Below are 20,635 nucleotides of genomic sequence, written 5' to 3'. Positions count from 1 at the left end.
CTTAGTTTTAGTAGAATTGCAGGAACCAAAGACATCTGTTTGATAATTGGAATGGTGCAAATTGATGCTATCAGAGTCCTCAACATACATACAAAATTGAGAAAACCTTTTTACAATCCCTTTTTACTATCAGCGTCCCTGATACATATAAAGATTTAGAAAACCTCTTTGCAATCCCTTTAACAATCTAGAAATATAATTGTGACAAAGGCTGCGAGAAAAAATGTATCCTATTAAGAAGGTAACAGTAGTTACTGAAAATAACTTCTAGCTGGTACATTTTATAGAAAAATATTGTAAAGATTTGAAATGTTTAAATTTGCATTTTTTCTTTTAAATTTTTTATGTTATACATGCATTGTTAAACCAACATATTTTCTTGGGATTTTTTGCATTTGGCACTAATGAGGAGTTTTGAGAAACCAACTTTTTAGTTAATTTAGGAATAAATTCAAAACTTCATCCGTTCTAGTTTCCTTTCATTCAAATGGATAACTTTTACTGGTCCATATCCATAATTATTGTAACAATAAGACCAAAAGTTTATTTATTTTTTGTCCAGATCATTGTCAAAGATTTGTCCAAATATTATGTAGACAAATAAAATTGCCTCATACAATTGCAGAAGATTTCCCCTTAAAGATGGGTTTCCTTATTATTTAGTGTCAAATTAAGCAAACTATTTGATTAATTGGTGTTCCTAATGAATTATCATTATGTTCTTATTGCATATAAATAAGAATTTTAACCAATTATAAATGTCCACATATGTACAGTCTTGATAAACAAACAAATTTTTTTTAACCTTTCTTGATCGGTCACTCATTGGAATTCTGCTAATTTCCATTCTAATTTAGCTAATTATGAATTAATTAAGGCATGTGAGACAAACTTGTATTTTTCCAAGTCATTAGAACACCTCTACTTTCTATTCCTATAAGTATTAGTATTTCCATAAATGAAAATAAGGGAACCCATCTTTAAGCAAGATGTTATAGAACTATATTTATTAGTTTGTATTGGAAACAGGCTCATTATATAAGATTCTAATTAAAGAGTATTTACAATGAAGGCTATAAAGGCTATTGAAAAATCAGTATTCAAAATTTGTAGGATTGTAGCCGCCACTGAAATCAAAAATTTCCCATTAAATATTTAAAAGTCATACATTAGTAAAGGAAGTAACCAGGACAAGCAGTCATGCTTTAGAATTTTACTGATCTTTTCAAACTTATACATCTATAGAATGCAGATGTCTGACTTTAGAATTACACTTGATAACATCAGCCTTTGACTTATTATCCTTACTTAATGTCTTGAGCTCTTAACTTAACCGAGGCCCTGTGTGCTACAGGCTGTGCACGTTAAAAGATCCCTTGAAAGTTGGAAATTGAAAAAGAGCAGGCTTATGCCGCTGTCCTGGCAAAATTTCCCTCATTGTACCCTGCTTGGCGTTGCCCGTCTTCATTAGCCCACATGGTGCAGAAAAGTATGACACAAAACTCCTTTCATTTCATTTCATTTTTGAGCTCTTCATTTAATGTCTTGAGCACTCTACTTGAGGTATACATTTCATTAACTCATAACCTATCATCTTGAGCTCTCTACTTATAATCTTGAGCTCTCTACTTATTATCTTGACCTCTCTACTTATAATCTTGACCTGTCTACTTATTATCTTGACCTCTCTACTTATAATTTTGACCTCTCTACTTATTATCTTGACCTCTCTACTTATAATCTTGACTTCTGTACTTATTAACTTGACCTCTCTACTTATAATCTTGACCTCTGTACTTATTATCTTGACCTCTCTACTTATAATCTTGACCTTTCTACTTATTATCTTGACCTCTCTACTTATAATCTTGACCTCTCTACTTATTATCTTGACCTCTCGACTTCTCGACTTATAATCTTGATCTCCATGCTTATTATTTTGAGCACTCTACTTATTATCTTTAGACTTTGCTTTGACTTGTTATCCTGAGTGCTCTACTTATTCTCTTGAGCTCTCTTGTACTTAATGTCTTTAAAACTGGACATGTTATCTTGAACTTTTTTTTCATTATTAATAATTTTATTATAATCTTGAGCCTTCTACTTATAATATTGAGCTCTCTACTTATAATCTTGATCTCTCTACTTATAATCTTGACCTCTCTACTTATAATCTTGAGCTCTCTACTTATAATCTTGAGCTCTCTACTTATAATCTTGAGCTCTCTACTTATAATCTTGAGCTCTCTACTTATGATCTTGAGCTCTCTACTTATGATCTTGAGCTCTCTATTTATGTCACAATGGTTTATTGTGTAGAAAATGGTGAATAAGGATGATGATATAGAACAAGATCTGTACAGTAAAGTAAGAGCAACTGAATATGATAGACAACAACAAGAACAACAAGTTAGACGTTTAGAGCTTAATCTAGCTGAAATGAAACGTAAAAATGCTGCTAAGTTGAAACAAGAAATAAATGAAAGAAATACAGCAGAGTTACAATTAGAACAGAAAATATTAAGAGATAAGGCGGAGTTAGAAAAGGTTTGTTGTATTTCTGTTTTCTGCACTGTTTAATCTTATTTTACCACAAAGGGTCGTACATTTTTTGTGAAATGCTATTTACCACATGTGGTCATAATATTTTTGAGAAATGCTTATCACACAAGTGGTTCAATTTTTGAGAAATGCTATTTACCACATGCGGTCATGATTTTTTTGAGAAGTGCTAATTCTAAATTTTTGAGAAATGCTGTTTATCACAAGTGGTTGTAAATTTTTTGTAAAATTCTATTTACCACAAGTGGTAATAATTTTTTTTTGAGAAATGCTAATTCTGAATATTTGAGAAATGCTGTTAACCACAAGTGGTCGATAATTTTTTGTGAAATTCTATTTATCACAAGTGGTTCTTAATTTTGAGAAAGGCTATTTACTTTGAGTGGTCAAGAGTTATATTTTGTGAAATGCTTTTTTTAACGAGTGGTCATAATTTTTTTGTGAAATGGTTCCAGCAATTGAGTAAAACTTGTGTATATTTTCTAGTTACATACTAAAAGAGAAGAGAGTTATCTAAGATTACAACAGCATCGTCAACTGTCCAAGGAAGATAAATATTTATTGAGAGAACATGAGAGAGAACATACCAGACTTATGAGAATTGGTGCCAAGACAGAAACTGTTAGTTAAAATTCTTATTGTATAATATCTCTCAATCTGATTACAATACAGATGTTTCATGTTTTTTCTGTGGGTTACTATACTCACCATCCATGATCTGATTCAATTCTTTTTTAAATTATGTTCAGTCCAATTTCCACCCAATAACATCAGAAGTTGTCAAACAAGTACAACAATGAAGGTCAATCTTTTATTACAAAACACAAGACAATATTATGGAATATAACACACTTCTTTAATGAGGTTAGACATATAACGTTTCAATACAGTATACACGTGTCATCATCAGATGTTATATGTGCTCCTTGCTTCTATACGTTGTTCAAATCATACAATCTATTATTGAATGGAGCATTTGATTGGTTGAAAATTTGAATGACTTAAAACATATGTTGCATAACAATATGGTCAGATTGTAGATGGCAAGTGGAGTCACCTGAATAATCAAAAAACAAACATATTTTCTATTTATGTTGATCTATTGTGTAAATTTGATATTCTACTAAGGTATCTGTGATTTTGTTTGTTTTCACTCTACATTATCCTTGAATTTCATTTTATTTGCTTCATGTACAATCTAAAACAAATATAGCTAAAGCTCTAGATAGTTGTATTTTTAGTTTCTGTAGGTCATTTCCCTCAATCTAGATCTCATGATATTCGAAAGAAAGTGTTGTTCACCAAATCAACCAATTAAATTCCCTGCTCAATGAAAAAATAATTGTAGGGAATTCTATGTGTTATGTGTTATTTTGTTGTTACATGTAGTATATTTTAGTTTATTTTATTTAAACTTTACAAGCCCATGCCAGTGCCTTAGATTCAGAAGTAACTTATTGTCAGCCATATTTTATTACTTATATTACTTAAATACCCAGCATCTCTGAAAATTATTAGTTTTTCTGTGGATTAGAAAAGTCAATAAAAGCATTGTGGACTCTCTAAAAAGGTTGAAGAATTAACCCATCTATTTGGTATGATATATTATAAGTATGAACCTATATTTGAAAATGAAATCTTGTATGTTTACTGATAACTACAACATTGATTGTCAAACCTTATTGTACATGTCAATGCACAGAGAGTGCAGAGAGTGCCCCTGAGGTGATATATTGTAGGAAATCAGATGAAAATGTGCACAGAGGATGATAATTATGCCTTTGAGTGATGCAGATAGAAATTTTAGCCAGAAATTGAATTTGATAAAAAAATCAATATTTTCAATGAAAAACATTTTATGTCATGTGCACAGAAGGTTATAAAGATGCTCCTGGGTGAACTATTGAAGAAAATCAGATGAAATTTGTTCCAAATAAGGATAAATATGATCTTTATGTCATTATTTTTGATTACAAAAATTATGTGCACATAGGGTGATAAATATGCCTTTGGGTGAAGTATTTTTTTTAAAAAAAGAATAATAATGATTTTTATGTCATTATTTTTAAGGTGAAAAATTATATATAATTTTCATCAAAATTTTTGATCCACCTTAATCATTATGATAGGTCAGAAATAGTTCAAGGAATTCTTCTTTCTCTGGAAACTTGATCGCAAGATTAAATGCAGATATTAAAAAAATATCTTGTTGATTAGTTAGTGATTTTTTTTTATTAATATATTTTAATGTTTCATATGAATAAAATTAATCTTATCTTAAGTTAGTGATAAGTCTATACATCTCACAAATCTTGGCTTTTGTTGAATTGTATAAAGTTACCAATGAAATATCAAAACACGCTCTACAATTGATGTATTGAGCTCTATTTTAAAGGGACAGGTTTGCAATTTTTTGACCAATTGAACTTTAGTCTCAGGAACAGGATTTTTTTAAGCTAAGATTAGTGTTCATAGCTCACGGTCAAAATTTGAGCCTTCAAATCGATGTGTGTCTAAATTTATCCACATTTGAAATTTAAAATGATGACTTGTCATTTCTTGAGACTATGTGATATATAGAAAAGACATAAAGAAATAGTGAATGAAATTCCTAGTTTGTAATTTTGAAGGAATTATGGGATTATCATACAATTCTAGTAATTCTGAATACTATTTACATATATTCAAGACTCAAATCACACCCCGTAAATGCCAAATCTGTCTCTTTAACAATAGAAAGTTTACTCAGTGTATTATATCTAAATTGTGATTATTGCATTCAATTGGTTCTTTAAAATTGATTGAAATAAAACCAATATGGTCAATGACAGGAAAGCTCTTAATGATAGAATAAGCTATATAAATCCATTTTGTCAATAAGAGATAATTTCTTTAATAATGGTAGTCTAGAAAATTAATACACAAATTATATATGGTAGATTTACAGTCATGTTTCTTATTGATTTCAAGGTAACAATCCAATTTAAAACTTGTTTACTCAATGATATTTATCTGATTGCTGTTCAAAATGTTGAATAATCTTAGTTCTAAATTTTCAATCAAAACAAAAAGGATCGAAAAAGGGTTTCTAAATTTTTTATGAGTATCTGGGACATTGATAGCATCGATTTGAACCATTCCAATATCCAATCAGACATCTGTGGTTCCTGCAATTCCACTAAAATTAAGCATTTGATGACATCACTAATCACAAATTATATGCTTTATCACATAAGGCCCTTCATGATTAGTGATGTCATCAAAGACAAAGATTTAATGGAATTGCAGGAACCACAGATGGAATTGTGCACCAGATACACATAAAAGATGTAGAAACCTCTTAACAATCCCTTTAAAATTTAATCCAGATGACATGTTGTAAATTATCATCAGATATATCTTAGGCATATCAGAGGCATCATCATGAAAAAAATGTAAGAAAACTGTAAAATCTGATTTTGAAGGATTTAATACCTTCAAAGGAATACAGTTTTCTAAATCTCTGCTTAACCTTCGATTAAAGATGGGTTTCCTTATATTTTAGTGTCAAATAAAGCAAATTATTTGATAAATTGGGGTTTCTAATAAATTATCATGTTAGTTTATTCTTAATCATATCATTATGCTCTTATTGCATATAATTAATAGTTTTAACCAATCATAAATGTCTATGTATGTACAGTCTGGATAATCAAAAAAAGTCTTTTTGACCTTTCTTGATCGGTCACTCATTGGAATTCTGCTGGTAATTCTCTTCTAATATAGCTAATAATGAATTAATTATGGACATGCATATAATTAAGAATTTTAACCAATCATAAATGTCCACATATACAATGTACAGTCTGGATAATAAAAAAAAGACTTTTTGACCTTTCTTGATCGGTCACTCATTGGAATTCTGCTGGTAATTCTCTCCTAATTTAGCTAATTATGAATTAATTATGAACATGTGAGATAAACTGGTATTTTTCCAAGTCATTAGAACACATCTACTTTCTATTCCTATAAGTATTAGCATTTTCATTTTTATAAATGAAAATAAGGGAACCCATCTTTAAGCACAATTTCAGATCACTCCAGAATGAAAATTCAAAATTGTTAATCATAAGAGCAGTTACCATTGCACATTTTGTTAACCCAAAGTTAATACCATCAATTGAGCTCTATCAACTGGAGAAGCAAATATTTAGATCACTTTAAAATCATTACTTCCTTGATAGAGTAACGACATGTACTACCGTACTACCGGTAGTTTTTATTTTCATTATCTATATGACTTGATATTGACACTTCAGCAATCAGAGAATGTGATCCAGTACAGTGTATATCATATTTCTAATGATATTGAATTCTTTTCTTGTGTACTTAAAGTGATGGTTAAGAGGTTTTCTAAAGATTTTTTGTGTATCTGGGACACTGATAGCATCAAATTCCACTATTCCATTTTTCATTCAGACGTCTGTGATTCCTGCAATTCAACTAAAACTAAGTGTTTTATGTCTTTACTCTTTGAAAAATATGCTTTAAAAGGCTCTTCATGATAAGTGACATCATCAAACACTTAGTTTGAAAGTTTGAAATTGATGTGGTGCATTCATACATACATTAGGGCAAATGTCACGAATTTACATAGCTTGGGGCTATAAAAATCTTAATTTTAAATTTCTTAGAAATTAAGTGGGGGTGGAATAGGGGAAAATCCACCTGTCCCCACCCAAGACAGGGCAACACACGCTGCACCTTTTCTCATTTATCACCAAAACATGTCTGCATGTAGCGTTGCCAACATTGAAAAGATTCTTGAAATTCTTGAATATTGATCTTCTTTCAATTATTTCGCTTTCGTTTGAGAAGAGTTTATTCCAGTACTTATAGCAAGGATCTGGTAAACCAAGAAAACTTGTCATCATGATCGATCTCTTTCTTAATGTATGAATGTCACAATAGATACTCTTAATAGACTAATAGTACTACTCCCGGGGTTTCAGAAGAGGTTTTCTAGTCTTTGTATGTGTATCAGAGACACATAGCTTCATTAAGAATACTCTGATTATCTGCCAATTTCTGCCAAAACAGAGTTTCAGGAACTACAGACATTGGGAAAGAATTGTGCAAATAAAAAAATAGTGTCCCTGATAAACATACCCTAGCTTGAAACCTTGTATAAATATCTATATGTGTTAAAAAAAAGCATTGTTTAATACCAAAAAAAACTTTATATTATCTGAAAGTTTTAACTAAAAGTATTTTGCAGTTAGTATTTAGAAGGCCAAAACTATCTAAAGATGGGTTTCCTTATTTTTTAGTGACATATAAAGCAAACTATTAATTGGTGTTGAATTAAAATCGTGTATTCTTAATTATATCATTATATTCTTATTGCATACAATTAAGAGTTTTTAACCAATCATAAATGTCCATGTATGAAAAGTCTGGATAAACAAAAAAGAAGAAGATTTTTTTACCTTTCTTGACCTGTCACTCATTGGAATTCTGCTTGTAATTCTGTTTTAATTTAGCTAATTATGACTTAATTATGGACATGTGAGACAAACTGGTATTAAGTCATTAGAAAACCTCTAATTTCTATTCATAAAAGTATTAGCATTTTCATTTTCATAAATGACAATAAGGGAACCCATCTTTAAATAGTTTGTATAAGATGTAGGGATTTGAGAAAAATTAATCAAAGTAAATACCAAATTGTAAAGAAATATGTTTTTTTACTTATTCTGAAGGTTTCAACAAGAAATTAAAAATTTGAAACCAATTTTCAATTGAATGAAGAAAATAAAACATTGTATTTCTATAAGGAGCATGTTTTTGTATTGAATTCAAGGTTTCCTTCCTGGCTCTTGTTATTACTTCATTCATTGGTTTCTGATTTCTATTCCATGTCAGGTAATACAAGATGCTGTTGTTATTTATGGCTCTTTACCACACGTGTCCTTTTTGCTCTCTTGTTCTTGTGGAATCTATAGTGTAGGGTCATACTGTGTTTTCGTATTTATTTCTCTTTGTTAATAACTAATATTTATAATGCAATAGATAGTATTTAGAATTATTCTTATTATGAATATTATTGAAATGATCAATTACAGAGATAGATACTTGGTTACATTTTTTTTTGTTGTAAGTGACTTGTTGATCCATCCATGATCTGGAGATTTGGAATGAGCTTAAACTTGAAATTCAACATTTGCCTTTTAGTGGGATTATCACTCATATGTAGTTTGTTTGTATGTTGATCAGGTATGGCAGGTGTGACGCCAGGCAGGATATGCTTACTCTTCTCGACACCTGATGCCACTTTTCATTTTGAGATACTTCCTTACGTGAAAAGTTCATTAGCTGCTACCAATGTTTCACCAACATGTTCTGGATTTGGGATTTCGTTTTGCAGTCCGGATGGTTAGTACTTGGTTTATTTATTAGCAGATGCCTTTAGACTTATTTTCGTTGACTATCTTTTTTAAAAGTGTTTTTTTTTTCAAATTGTAATGCCTAATGATTTGTGACATGTAAATTTTTATTTTGTAAATGCCTGTGAAATTTATAACTGTGATATTTTATAATTTGTAGAATTTTGGGTAATATTTATTGTTAATTTTGTATTTATTTATTAGAATTGTTTATAATATACTCTCATATAGACTAGTTTTTTGTCACTTATTCTAAACGATGTTTTCAGAAAACGACGAATAGTCCGAACTGGTTACCCGCGAGTATGCTATAGAAGCTTAATTAATAAATCTGCATTTCGACAGACCAAGGACATATTCACATTTTGCCTTATGGAAAACATAAGCAACTGCTGAAAATAGACCACACATTCGCTGGTGCTCTTGGATTGACTTAATCTGGTTAAGAAATAACCCGAGTTCCAGTTGCTTTGAGATTCTGTCAGTGACTAAATTTATCTGAGCGCCGTTTAGAATTTACGCTGTAAAAACAAAGTTCAACTTCCGAAATGTACACTAAAATTTAAATGCAAAATTAAATTTTTAGACATTAAAAAATTGATGCATTCGGCAATTCATTTCAGATGACTTCGCCCAAAGCCCATTAATATTGATTTTGATGTTCTTGTCAAGAACCCTTTTCGTCAATAATAAACGAAAAAACAGAATTAAGTTGTCATGTTTATATTATGCGAAAATTGAAAATGCCATATTCGAGTATTTATATATGTGTGGGAAAGTTCATTACCTTGATCAAATACTAATTTGTGTTTGTTCGAGCATGTTTCAAGATCACAGTAGTCATTTTAACGAGTAAACTAGATACCAATTTCCTTTGAAAGAATTCTAATGTAGAACTTGACATTGCAATTCATTTCATTTGAACGAATTCTTAACAAACCCTTTACCTAATAGGAAAGGACGATGTCATTAAACAACATGTAATCATGTAATCATGTGAAAAGCTCTCCTTCCTTGTCGCCTTTCCGTGTTCAGATAAAATGGCGTATTTCACTTCACAGCCTACAGGCTAGAAACTAATATTAACAGATATTTCAAAACATTTTAATAACAGAAACATAATTTCTCTAATCAACTTTTCAGCTTAGAGAAATGACGTACGATAAAAAGAGCGAGAAAATGATCGGATTCTCGTTTTCTTTCTTTTTATGCCGAAAGTCTTCTTTAATCCTCGGCGAAATCTCTTCGACACAAATATAGGCAATATTGGTAAGACGGTAAAATACGTATAAAATAAAAATTGAAACATTTTATGAAAGAGAATATCGTTAATCTGCGGAAAAGTATCGTGATACAAGCGGTTTATAATTAATATAAGCATGGAAATAGCCCGAGGTGTTACCAAGATATGATAACAAATCGAATGGCTCACAACGATTTTTAACACTTCCTGATTTTGTGACGATTTCCATCTTAAATTCATCACACCGAATAATCGGTTATAAATTAAAATCATGTCAAACACGAAGAAAATAATGGAAGGAAGAATTAAAAGAACTAACACATCGAGCATATTAAGCACCTTTATAACTGGTTTGTTTTCCGGTAAAATTGTACACACTGTAAAGTTAAGCACAGCTCTGGTTGCGTTCGTCCACGTTTTGTACGAATATAAAGTAAAACTTAACAAAGCCACTGCCACGACGATGGTTTTAGACACAGCCGTCCGAGATATCCACGTCAAATTTCTACAATACACTGTTTCCAAAACGACTAGGTAAGCACCAATTACACTTATCCAGAAGGTCAAAAATGGAAAGAAATGGCTGGAAAAGACGAAAATTTGACATAATCCAGGTGCTGCGTACACATCTATTCCTTGTTCAAACAACCACGTTATTAGCACCGTTAACAAAAAACCACAACTTGAAATTGACGCTGCTGCAAGAAAATGCGAGAAAAATTTGCTTCTGAGGGCGGATCTTAAAAACACAAGAGTCGTAAGAAAGCACCCACATATTCCTATAGCTATGATCGTTGGTACATAATATACTTGTAGGCACTTGACAATTTCAGCTAAATTCAGTACCTCCTGACTGATTTTTTGAGTAGTTGAATTCATTGTCCAGTTGTAATAAAAATACAAAAGCGCTTCTGTATGTTCTCCGTACATGAATCAATTAAGTTCATGTCACTAGTATAAACCTTCAGCTTCATTCATCGCATTACAATAGATAAAATAACCGCATCTTCTAAACTTGTTTGTTTATAACAACATTCTGAAAAATATAATTTATAAAGAGATAAGGAATAGATCAACAATTCTATGGTGGCTCATTTCGGCCTGCAATTATCGATTGAATACGCCCAAAATACACGATATGACTGCAAGGTTGACGTCAATGTCTGTTTACATTTTCTTCACACGGCGTATTTATGGAGAAAACCATGTGTGCTATACACAATGCCAAATCCCTACAATTTCTTTGGCTTGATAGAAATAAAATCGCCGTGGTTTATTTGACAATTCCTGACAACACCGACAATTTCTTCAGAAGACAAAAGAAATAATAGGCGTCAATTATAAAGTTGAATCACGATAGAAAGAAAGTACATATTTTCAAATGTCATTAAATTAAAGACTTTCATCTTGCAGTAATGATCTATTATCGGTAGAACTAATTTCAAACGGAAGAATGTCTAGGCCATTATAAAGGTGGCTCAAAAGAGGTTTTTCTAGACTTTTTATGTGTATCAAGGACACCTGTAGCTTCTATTTACACAATTCCGATTTTGCGCCCAACGTCTGTGTTTCCTGAAATTCCAGAGAACTTTTTATGATCTTAATTTCAAAATAACACATATTATAACAGATTTTCTCGAGTTACAAGAATAACAGGCGTCCGATGGGGGATAGAGGTGTCGGAAAAAGAAGCCATAGATACATCAGATATACATGTAGAAACCTGACAACTTCCTTTGAATCCCTATAAAGATCACAATCTGAGACATGACGAACTTGATAAAGACGAATCAATTTTCAGATTTGTTCCGACAAGTACATGAAACCTATACTTAAAAACGGAAAGTTTTTATTGTTATATGCCTGGTTGTTCGGGTTCGTCGTTCAAGAACATGGACTAAAATAGCCTTCTCTTTCTCGACTTCAAACGACCTTCTTTCATGTGCACAGCTTGAAGCAGCTAATGGACCCTTACGCTCATGTCGTATTAATGCTAGAAAGGTTGGAGGTTTACGAGTGCAAATGTATACAAGGAAATGTTTTATATGTATAGATAACAATGATAGCATCATATTTTTCAAATGGATGTTATCAGTGCTCCCGGTACACCTAAAATTCACTTTAATGCCAAGACAAGAACTAAATTTCGAATTTACAACTTTTAAACAAATAACATCTATTGCCAACCCGTTGTTAGTCAAAACAGTAAATAATTAACAAATAAATGCAATAGATTAACGTCGCTTTGTGGATTCAAGAATCAATTTTCACCAAATTATTGTATTTGCTAATTGTGTAAAGTAAGTATAAAAATATGTTTTTGACTTGGTAAATATAATTAAAGATTATGAAGATAAATAAAACTGACTACTGAACCATCCTTATGTGGTCCATTGAAAAAGAATAAAAACAATTCAAAGCCTTTCATCGGTGCTAAGCGCTTATATGGAAAAATTGATCGACATGATGTTTGAAAATTCCGATCTCTTAAGTCGACTTTAAGATTTAATTTAAATAAAAGAAGAATGCGAGGTACTGTTGATACAATCGATATTCCCACATGCCGGTATTTACTTTAAGTGGTGGAAAAGCAAATTGCACCTAGATTCTGTTGATCGCAAGTATGGCCTTGAGAGGTTTTTTGGCCTTGATCTACCCACCCTTCCTATCAGTTTATCATCTACTTGCAATATGGACACGATACCTGGCATAACCTTTGTGTGCTTCACAGACTCCTAAATTTGCACCATGCCAGTTTCCAGTCAGACACTCATCATTCCAGGATTGTAAGGACCAGAATATAACGTCACTACCGACTATCGCAAAAAAAAAAAAAAAACCACTTGGCTTGAAATCTATAACAATGATGTCACCCCCCCCCCCCCCATAGAACCCAGATACACCAGAGAATAAAACTCAGATACATCAGACAATAGAACTCAGATACATCAGAGAATAGAATTCAGATACATCAGAGAATAAAACTCAGATACATCAGACCATAGAACCCAGATACACCAGACAATAGAACCCAGATACATCAGACAATAGACCTTAGATACATCAGACAATAGAACCCAGATACACAAGACAATAGAACCCAGATACATCAGACAATAGAACTTAGATACATCAGACAATAGAACTCTGATACACCAGGCAATAGAACCCAGATATATTTAAGAATAGAACTCAGATATATCTGATAATAGAAATTAGATGCATCAGACAATAGAACTCAGATATATCAAAAAGTAAATATCTGATACATCAGAAAATATAACTTAGAATCAGAAAATATAACTTAGAATCAGATATTGGATTTGGAACTCATGGAAAATGTCCTGAATAGCATTTTTATCCCACGTTTGCAATAAAATCTGTTTCAAAGGAAATTGGACCGTCTTGTGCCGTTGGCAATTATTGAATGCGACGTTAAGTCTTTTTTCTGGAAAAGATTTATTAACAAGTTTGTCATTATACTTAGAGTTATATTACATATCTTTGATTCATCATAGCTGCCTTCTATAAATATCTATATAACTTCCTTTATAACTGAAAAGTGAAATACGAACCAGGTTGACTCGAGACGATGATAGTTAAATGGAATCCTTTCGCCTTATTATTACCTGACTTGCAATCTTGAAAGGTTTTTAATTAACTAGATAGGAGGACGCCATTTACCGAGCCCGGGGCACAAAAGGCAAGAAAATGTCGAAAGTGTCTGCCAAATTATCAAGGACTCACTTATCCAGTATAAGATGATAGTGCGTCTGGTTGTCAAGGACAAAGAAGAGTAATATGGATGATATAATATATATGGTGAAAATCATCATCATTGTATATTTAGAAAGGTCACATAAAGGTGGCCTCGGGTAGATTGGCGATTCGAATATCTCACCGAGTGCGATGCAGTCTGCATGAGCGAATAACTTAGAGAATTGAAGTTACTATCATCTGTGATCAACCGGACGTTCGCGATAACGCCACCTTCGATCATGTCGAGATGCAGTTGTTGCTAGTAGTTGCTATAAAAACAGATTCTCTTAAATTCTGCCAGTCACAATGTCGACATGAACTTTCATAATGTGCTGAATCCGCGGATATATAATAGTCGCGACCACCCAGCAGTCCGAATTCATACATGATTATACATTCTGTATGTCATATTATTCTAGGGGATTCTAAAGTGCATCAATTTTCACCACTCCAATTTTCGATCAGGGCGTCTGTTGTTCCTGCAATTCCACTTAAACTAAGCGTTGGATGACGTCACTAATACTTTATTACCTAAGACCCATCGCGAGTATTGACATCATCAAACATTATGTTTTAACAAGACGAGCATAAAATGTGGATTTTTTAGAGCCTCAAGTAACAGTAAGATTTTAAGAATATGTAGTCTTATTTTACACTAGCGAGACAGTTTCTTTCAGAAAATTAACGACAATTCTTCTAAGCCCACCCACTTTCTTTACATAACAGTTATATCCCCACTGGGCCACTGATTATTGCCATTACATCACATTTTTTTAAAATCATTGTCACATTTTCTTACACGATAATAAAGCAGTCTAAAAAACCAATGTCAAGAGTCTTGGCCAAGGACTATCTGATAGCAGTGGCGGAGCCAGGTTTGCGTCCGAGGGGGAAGAGGGGCGAAATATCTTAGATTGCCCGAATTTCTAACCTAGATATGAGATTTTTGCCCGAAAAACACCCCCCCCCCCTTTGGCTCCGCCACTGTATGGTAGAAAGGATCCCCCTGAACCTATGTTGTATACGGAACTGCGTATAGTTCTTGCATGGAAATTATGTTGTTGTCCTTCTTTCTTTCTCTGTTGTCTAAGGAGGCCCCATTTAGGATATAAATTTCACTAACATATTACACCACCATATTCAATAAAAGTTGAAATTGGTTTTGATTGTTCTCTGGAGTAAGGCTTGGCAAGATGTCTCGGTTTGTCGGTTATCTCGGATCTTACGTCAGTCTAGACCATTTCAACGGATTTACTGTAATATTATATAATGGTGAGCGAGCCAGCTTGAGTAGCCGGGTCTGTAGGGAACCCCGGCTATAAGTGCCAGCCAGTATGTGTTAAGCATAAGCCATCATTACAAAACTATTGAAAAACTCAAAAAACTAGTCCCAGTCCACGTTCACATAAAATTATTTCAACCTCGGTAACCATGCCAGCTCAGTTTATAGGGTTGACCATATAACCAGGCCCTAAAATAACCGATTACATTGTCCACTCAATTCCACAGTTTACGAGAAACCATCACTTCTACGCAACCACTTCCAATTATATAGACGATAAGTCTCCTAAATTAAAGGCAATGACAATCTATTAATGGATCAGAATAATGAAATGTCACATAACCGTAATGAAAACGTTGGATAATGGCCTCTCTAAAAAGTCTCGTAAATTTAAATATTTTATGTGAAATTGATTTATCTTCTTGAAAATAATACCGTAACCTAAGACAACTTGTCAGGCAAGGTACACATACACCCACATAGCAGCATCGTTAAATAAAAAGCACCACCGTTTCATCTTCCAAGTTCAGTGCAATGATCACACCAAGTTTAATTAAAATTGATTGATAATTATTGCTCCCGTTGTGCTCACCAACAAATTTTGACGCGTTTCAACCAAGTCAGGGGCAATAACCTCTAAACGCACCAACGTGTTAAGGTCGCCATAAGCGTGTAGAAAACGCCAGGCCTCGCGCAATTGTCGCAAATATTGCCACTATTCGCCAAGTGACGACTTTTATTTTGGACATGTTCAAAAGAAACGCCAAGGTTTGGCCATCTGTTCTGGATCGCCATGGGATCTAGATGGTCGTCAGACAAGCGTTGTAACATCTCCTTGAGAGGTGTTAAAGCGAAGTACACGAGTTGAAAAGACCTTGCAAAAACGTTAGAACGAAATTTCGTCGCTCAACTCTCTGTATGAGGTCAACAGTTCGACTTTTTCTCTAGTACTTTCCAATCGCCGTTAGATCTTAAATGATCGCAGTTCGGTGTGACAGGGCTAGTAGCGTCTTACAGAGGCTTGCCCCCTACACAGTAATGGAGTAAGGAGTGGATAAGGGGAAGTGGCACTGGGTGGCAGAAATATGGAACCACCTTGTAATTTCTGATAGGAAGAAGTTAATTTAACAACACTACGTTACTGTATTCTTCTAGAGAGACTCCTTTCTGCTTCCCTGATACATAATGGACGTCAAGTCTGCATTCACTACTGGCCAATTCGCTACTACGTTCTTAGAAGGGATATCTTGAATAATTTTTTATGAAATCTCATTCTTTGAGGTCTTTGAGTTTTTTTCATTGATATTTTCCGTGGTTATTGTTGTGCTTTTATTATCCTGAAATATCAGCGCTATAGTCCTTTACGCTAACAAAGTTCCATCATTAGCTTATCGTTTATGTTTTTCTTTATGAGGCGTATTAAGTTTGGTCAACAAAGGGACTGAATGTCAATTCATTTAGATAAACCCTTAAAGAAATTCATTAACCTTTCTGTTTAATTGATTCTTACATAGTCAATGGAAAATTCAGAATCTAAAAATTCTATATTTTTGGCCTTTTCATGCCATAAAGTATGTAACAAAACGAAGTTAACTTGTGTAAATAATTCCGAAAATTTAAGTCAACTTACCCTTAATTAAAAGAATACCAAAATAGCATCAAATTGACACCTCACTAATTAAGGTATAGAATAAAAAGTAGTGTACATAATTCCAAACCAATCTGAACACGACGATACTAAAAATCACAAGATGCGGAACTTTTAACGACATGTATTCACTATATATTGTATTGAGTACAAAGACAACATTCTCCTTGTTTGTGAAAGACTGGGAAGTCCAGTCAGGTTTCTTGACTATAGACTTCTTATACTTGAGACAAATGGCATGATGGACTGTCCGTAATTAAATTCATCAATGTGTAGCTTCCTATTATTTTCTGCAGACGACTTCCGTGATTTGCGTCATTTTGTTTAATTCGTTGGGTTGTGCTGTCGATTTTTGTACTAATTAAAATTTAATTTAGCAGAATTTCACGCATTGAATTTTCAGACGACTAAAATCTGCTAACTTACATTACATTGTGTTCGTTAAAAATATTTTAACAACTGGTAAAATTTCAATTCGTAAGTCGACTTTTAAAATGATGACATTTAAAGGAATTGTAAAGAGCATTTCTAAAAAAAAAAAAAAACATAATGTATATCGGGACACTGAGTCGGGACACTGAGTCAATTTGCACCATTCCTATTTTCAAACAGACGTCTGTGGATCTTGCAATTCCACTTAAACCATGCTATCAGTATCCCCGATACTTTAAAGCTCTTAAAATACAAAAGAGTAGTTGAATTTGTATTATTGCCATTGCCAGTAAATATTTTCTAGTAGTTCTTATAGGTTATTTTATTTAAAAAAAAGTCGGTATAAGTGAAAATTAAAGGCTAAATTTGGTGATATATCATGAAATATTGCTGGTAAGAAAACGTAATTCGAGTATCGTGAACCTGATGGTCCAGGTTTCAGTCCCAGCATAGGACGAGATGATACCTTCGGATTAACCACGTTTCCCCTTGTCAGTGGTGCAGGTCGAGGGACTGACATAGAAAGATCGTTCCTTTGCAAAAAAAACGAGGCCCCTTCATACCTTAAAAATCCCTCGAGAAGTGGAAATGGAAAAAAAATAGACATTTCCCTCATCGCACACTCTATCATGAGCCAAAACGGTACAGCTATGTACCAAAACTTAATGCATCCTTTCATATGTGCTGAGTTGATTTGTCAAAGGTAAATCGTTTGGTGTGAAGGTGTTGTCGAAAGGTTTTTTCTCTTTTGCTTGCACTGCGTGGAACTTGCGTTTATCTTACACATTCAATTTCACTTCAATTCAAGAGCAATCTTTACATAATTATAAACCATTTTCCGAAAATATTTAACTTTCATTGAAAACATGAAAAAAGACAAATTAGGTCTATTCAAACATAAAGACATAAATCGTAGAGAGCAATTTTATGCATCTGTTTTTGTTTTGGAGATATTTTCAGTTATTACACAAAAAACAACCACAATGTATTCATATCTCATCTGATATTGTGAACATATTGGTTTCTGTAATATGATATTGAAGATAAAATATTGTGGTATTTTAAAGGTATACTACCCCTGAGAATAAAAACAATATTTGAATTCTCAAACTTGACCATTAAGAGTATGTATTCATTAGTGAACTTAACTGGTGTCATAACTATACATTAGAATCCTTATAGAATCAATAAAACTAAGTAATTATTGAAAAACGCTTAAACATTTGTATGATTTTTTCAATATTTACTTGTAATTTTCTATATAATTGCTTAGTGCGAAGATGGTTTAGTGTAAAATTCTGAGTAACAACATGATTCAAGTTCTGTTTTAATATTTCTAATTGTTTAGTTTAATTGAATCATCGAAGTGTATAGGGATTCTGTTGTATAGTAATGACACCAGACTTGCCCTGTAGGTGTACTCACTGGTGAATATATACTTTTATTGGCTAAGTTTGAGAAATTTCAATTCATGATCATTTAAACTGTAGTATTCCTTTAACATACCACTGTATTTTTAGTATGAGAATTGAAATAGTATGTTCATTCTTAGAGGTTATATTCCTTTTAAAGGATTCATAAGAATTTTTAGTCTTCCATTTCTAATATTCAATTGTCCATCAAATGCCTGTGGTTATTTGTAAATCCAGAACAACTTGACTATATTACGTTGCCATTATCCCAAATTCCTTCCGAACCCTTTTGTGTCTTGTAAAAGTAGCAATTCTCTGCAATTTCTTAAACCACAGACGTATTTCGTGCTTGAAATCAGATGTAATGTAATGTGTAAATAGAAGCTTTACCGACACACTAGCACCATAATGTCAATGTATTACAAACTGCGTCTTATATCTTGACTGCAATAGTCATCTTTCATGTTTCACAGAAGTTTGTAAATGCAGCAATTTGTTTGGATTGTACGTTAGCGAATACATCCAATCAGAGTCCTGAATGTCAGTAGAAATAAGTCTTACTGTTTACAGTCTTTCTGTCGAGGGCCCTGATTAGCTGTATTCCAGCATATCTCTGCATTGTTTAATACAAGAAAGATGGCTTTTGCCGTTCGTAAAACTTGACTTTGTGAAGAATGCTGCCGATACAACTACAAAGACCTCTTTTCAATTCCTTTATTAATAAACGTTTTCCATATGTATATGGTGACTTAATTAAGGAACACCATCATTTTGTTGAGTGTCTTGATAGAACCTTAGAAAAAAATAGTTCTAGTGTTCTTTAGATAACTATATAATAATCAATTTTTAATATCGCAGTAAATGCGTCGGTGGCTATTGATTTTCTTTGATAAATTCATCATTTTGATGACTTGAGAATTCAAAAGAAAAAAAGAAATTATCGTAATGAAAGGCTTATTATTAGCGTAACATCATTAGTTTTGTTGTAAAAAAAATCCTTAGAAAAGTTTGTCATGACTTTTTTGGGGGATATAATTTAACATGTCATGGCGTTCAGTGACATTATTTAAGAAGGTGTGGGCTGTCATCTTCACGATGTCAAGGTATAACGAACTTCGACTCATGCCTTGAATACGGTTTATCCTGAATACAATAGCAACTGTTTTGTATCACAAAATGAAGCTATTTGATTAAATTGTAGGCCAGCGAATACAGCCAATCAGAGCCCTCGGCGGAAATACTGTAAACATTATGGCTTATTATTTACAAATGTTCTGTCGAGAACTCTGATTGGCTGTATTCACAAGCTTACAATCCAATCAAATCGATGCATTTACATTCTACTGTGATACAAGAAAGGTGGCTATTGTAATGAAAGTATAAGACGAAGATCGTAATACCCTGACAATTGTGAAGATGCGGGGACACTGGTTACATCGATTTACAACATGGGTTTTTAGTGAATTAACTAAACTAAGTATTAACTATCTTACAGAGCTTCGCTAAGGTCCATGGCTCTTACTTGAGAAACCCTGATCTAACCTATGAAAATTAACGAACGTTCATTAACGCTTATTACATGCTCGAATGCCAAACGTTACAGAGGAGATGATGCAATGCATACAATAAGTATGGGTTAATGGTCGCAACGCACTGATCGCATTGGACTTCTTTTAACATCAAAATGCTAATCATGTGGTCAAGATATTTGACACGTTTCGTAATATCTTGACATGATAACATTGTACCTAANACATTTCAGATCAATGTCCCACATCATCGAACACTTTTTTTTATATATTATGATGAGTTTACGTAAATTTTAATTGTTACCAGCATAACAAAGTCAATCATAAATTATACAGAAACAGG

At 32.8% G+C, this 20,635-nt stretch overlaps 1 protein-coding gene across 1 annotated transcript in view; it reads left to right on the top strand.

Annotated features, from left to right (window-relative positions):
* LOTGIDRAFT_239135 (hypothetical protein) overlaps positions 1 to 3,192 on the top strand; it is a gene marked incomplete at its 3' end in the record, with an annotated part of 12,792 nt that extends 9,600 nt beyond the window's left edge. The window contains exons 14-15 of the mRNA XM_009053024.1: positions 2,320 to 2,547; positions 3,049 to 3,192. Coding sequence (XP_009051272.1) covers positions 2,320 to 2,547; positions 3,049 to 3,192 — 372 coding nt within the window. The remainder of the gene's footprint in view (positions 1 to 2,319; positions 2,548 to 3,048) is intronic.
* Between the last annotated feature and the right edge of the window lie 17,443 nt (positions 3,193 to 20,635).

Source organism: Lottia gigantea (genome assembly GCF_000327385.1).
Source record: "Lottia gigantea unplaced genomic scaffold LOTGIsca_196, whole genome shotgun sequence".
Taxonomy (NCBI): Eukaryota; Metazoa; Mollusca; class Gastropoda; family Lottiidae; genus Lottia; species Lottia gigantea.
The sequence above is the reverse complement of the archived record's forward strand: the minus strand, read 5'-3'. Positions and strand labels throughout refer to the sequence as shown.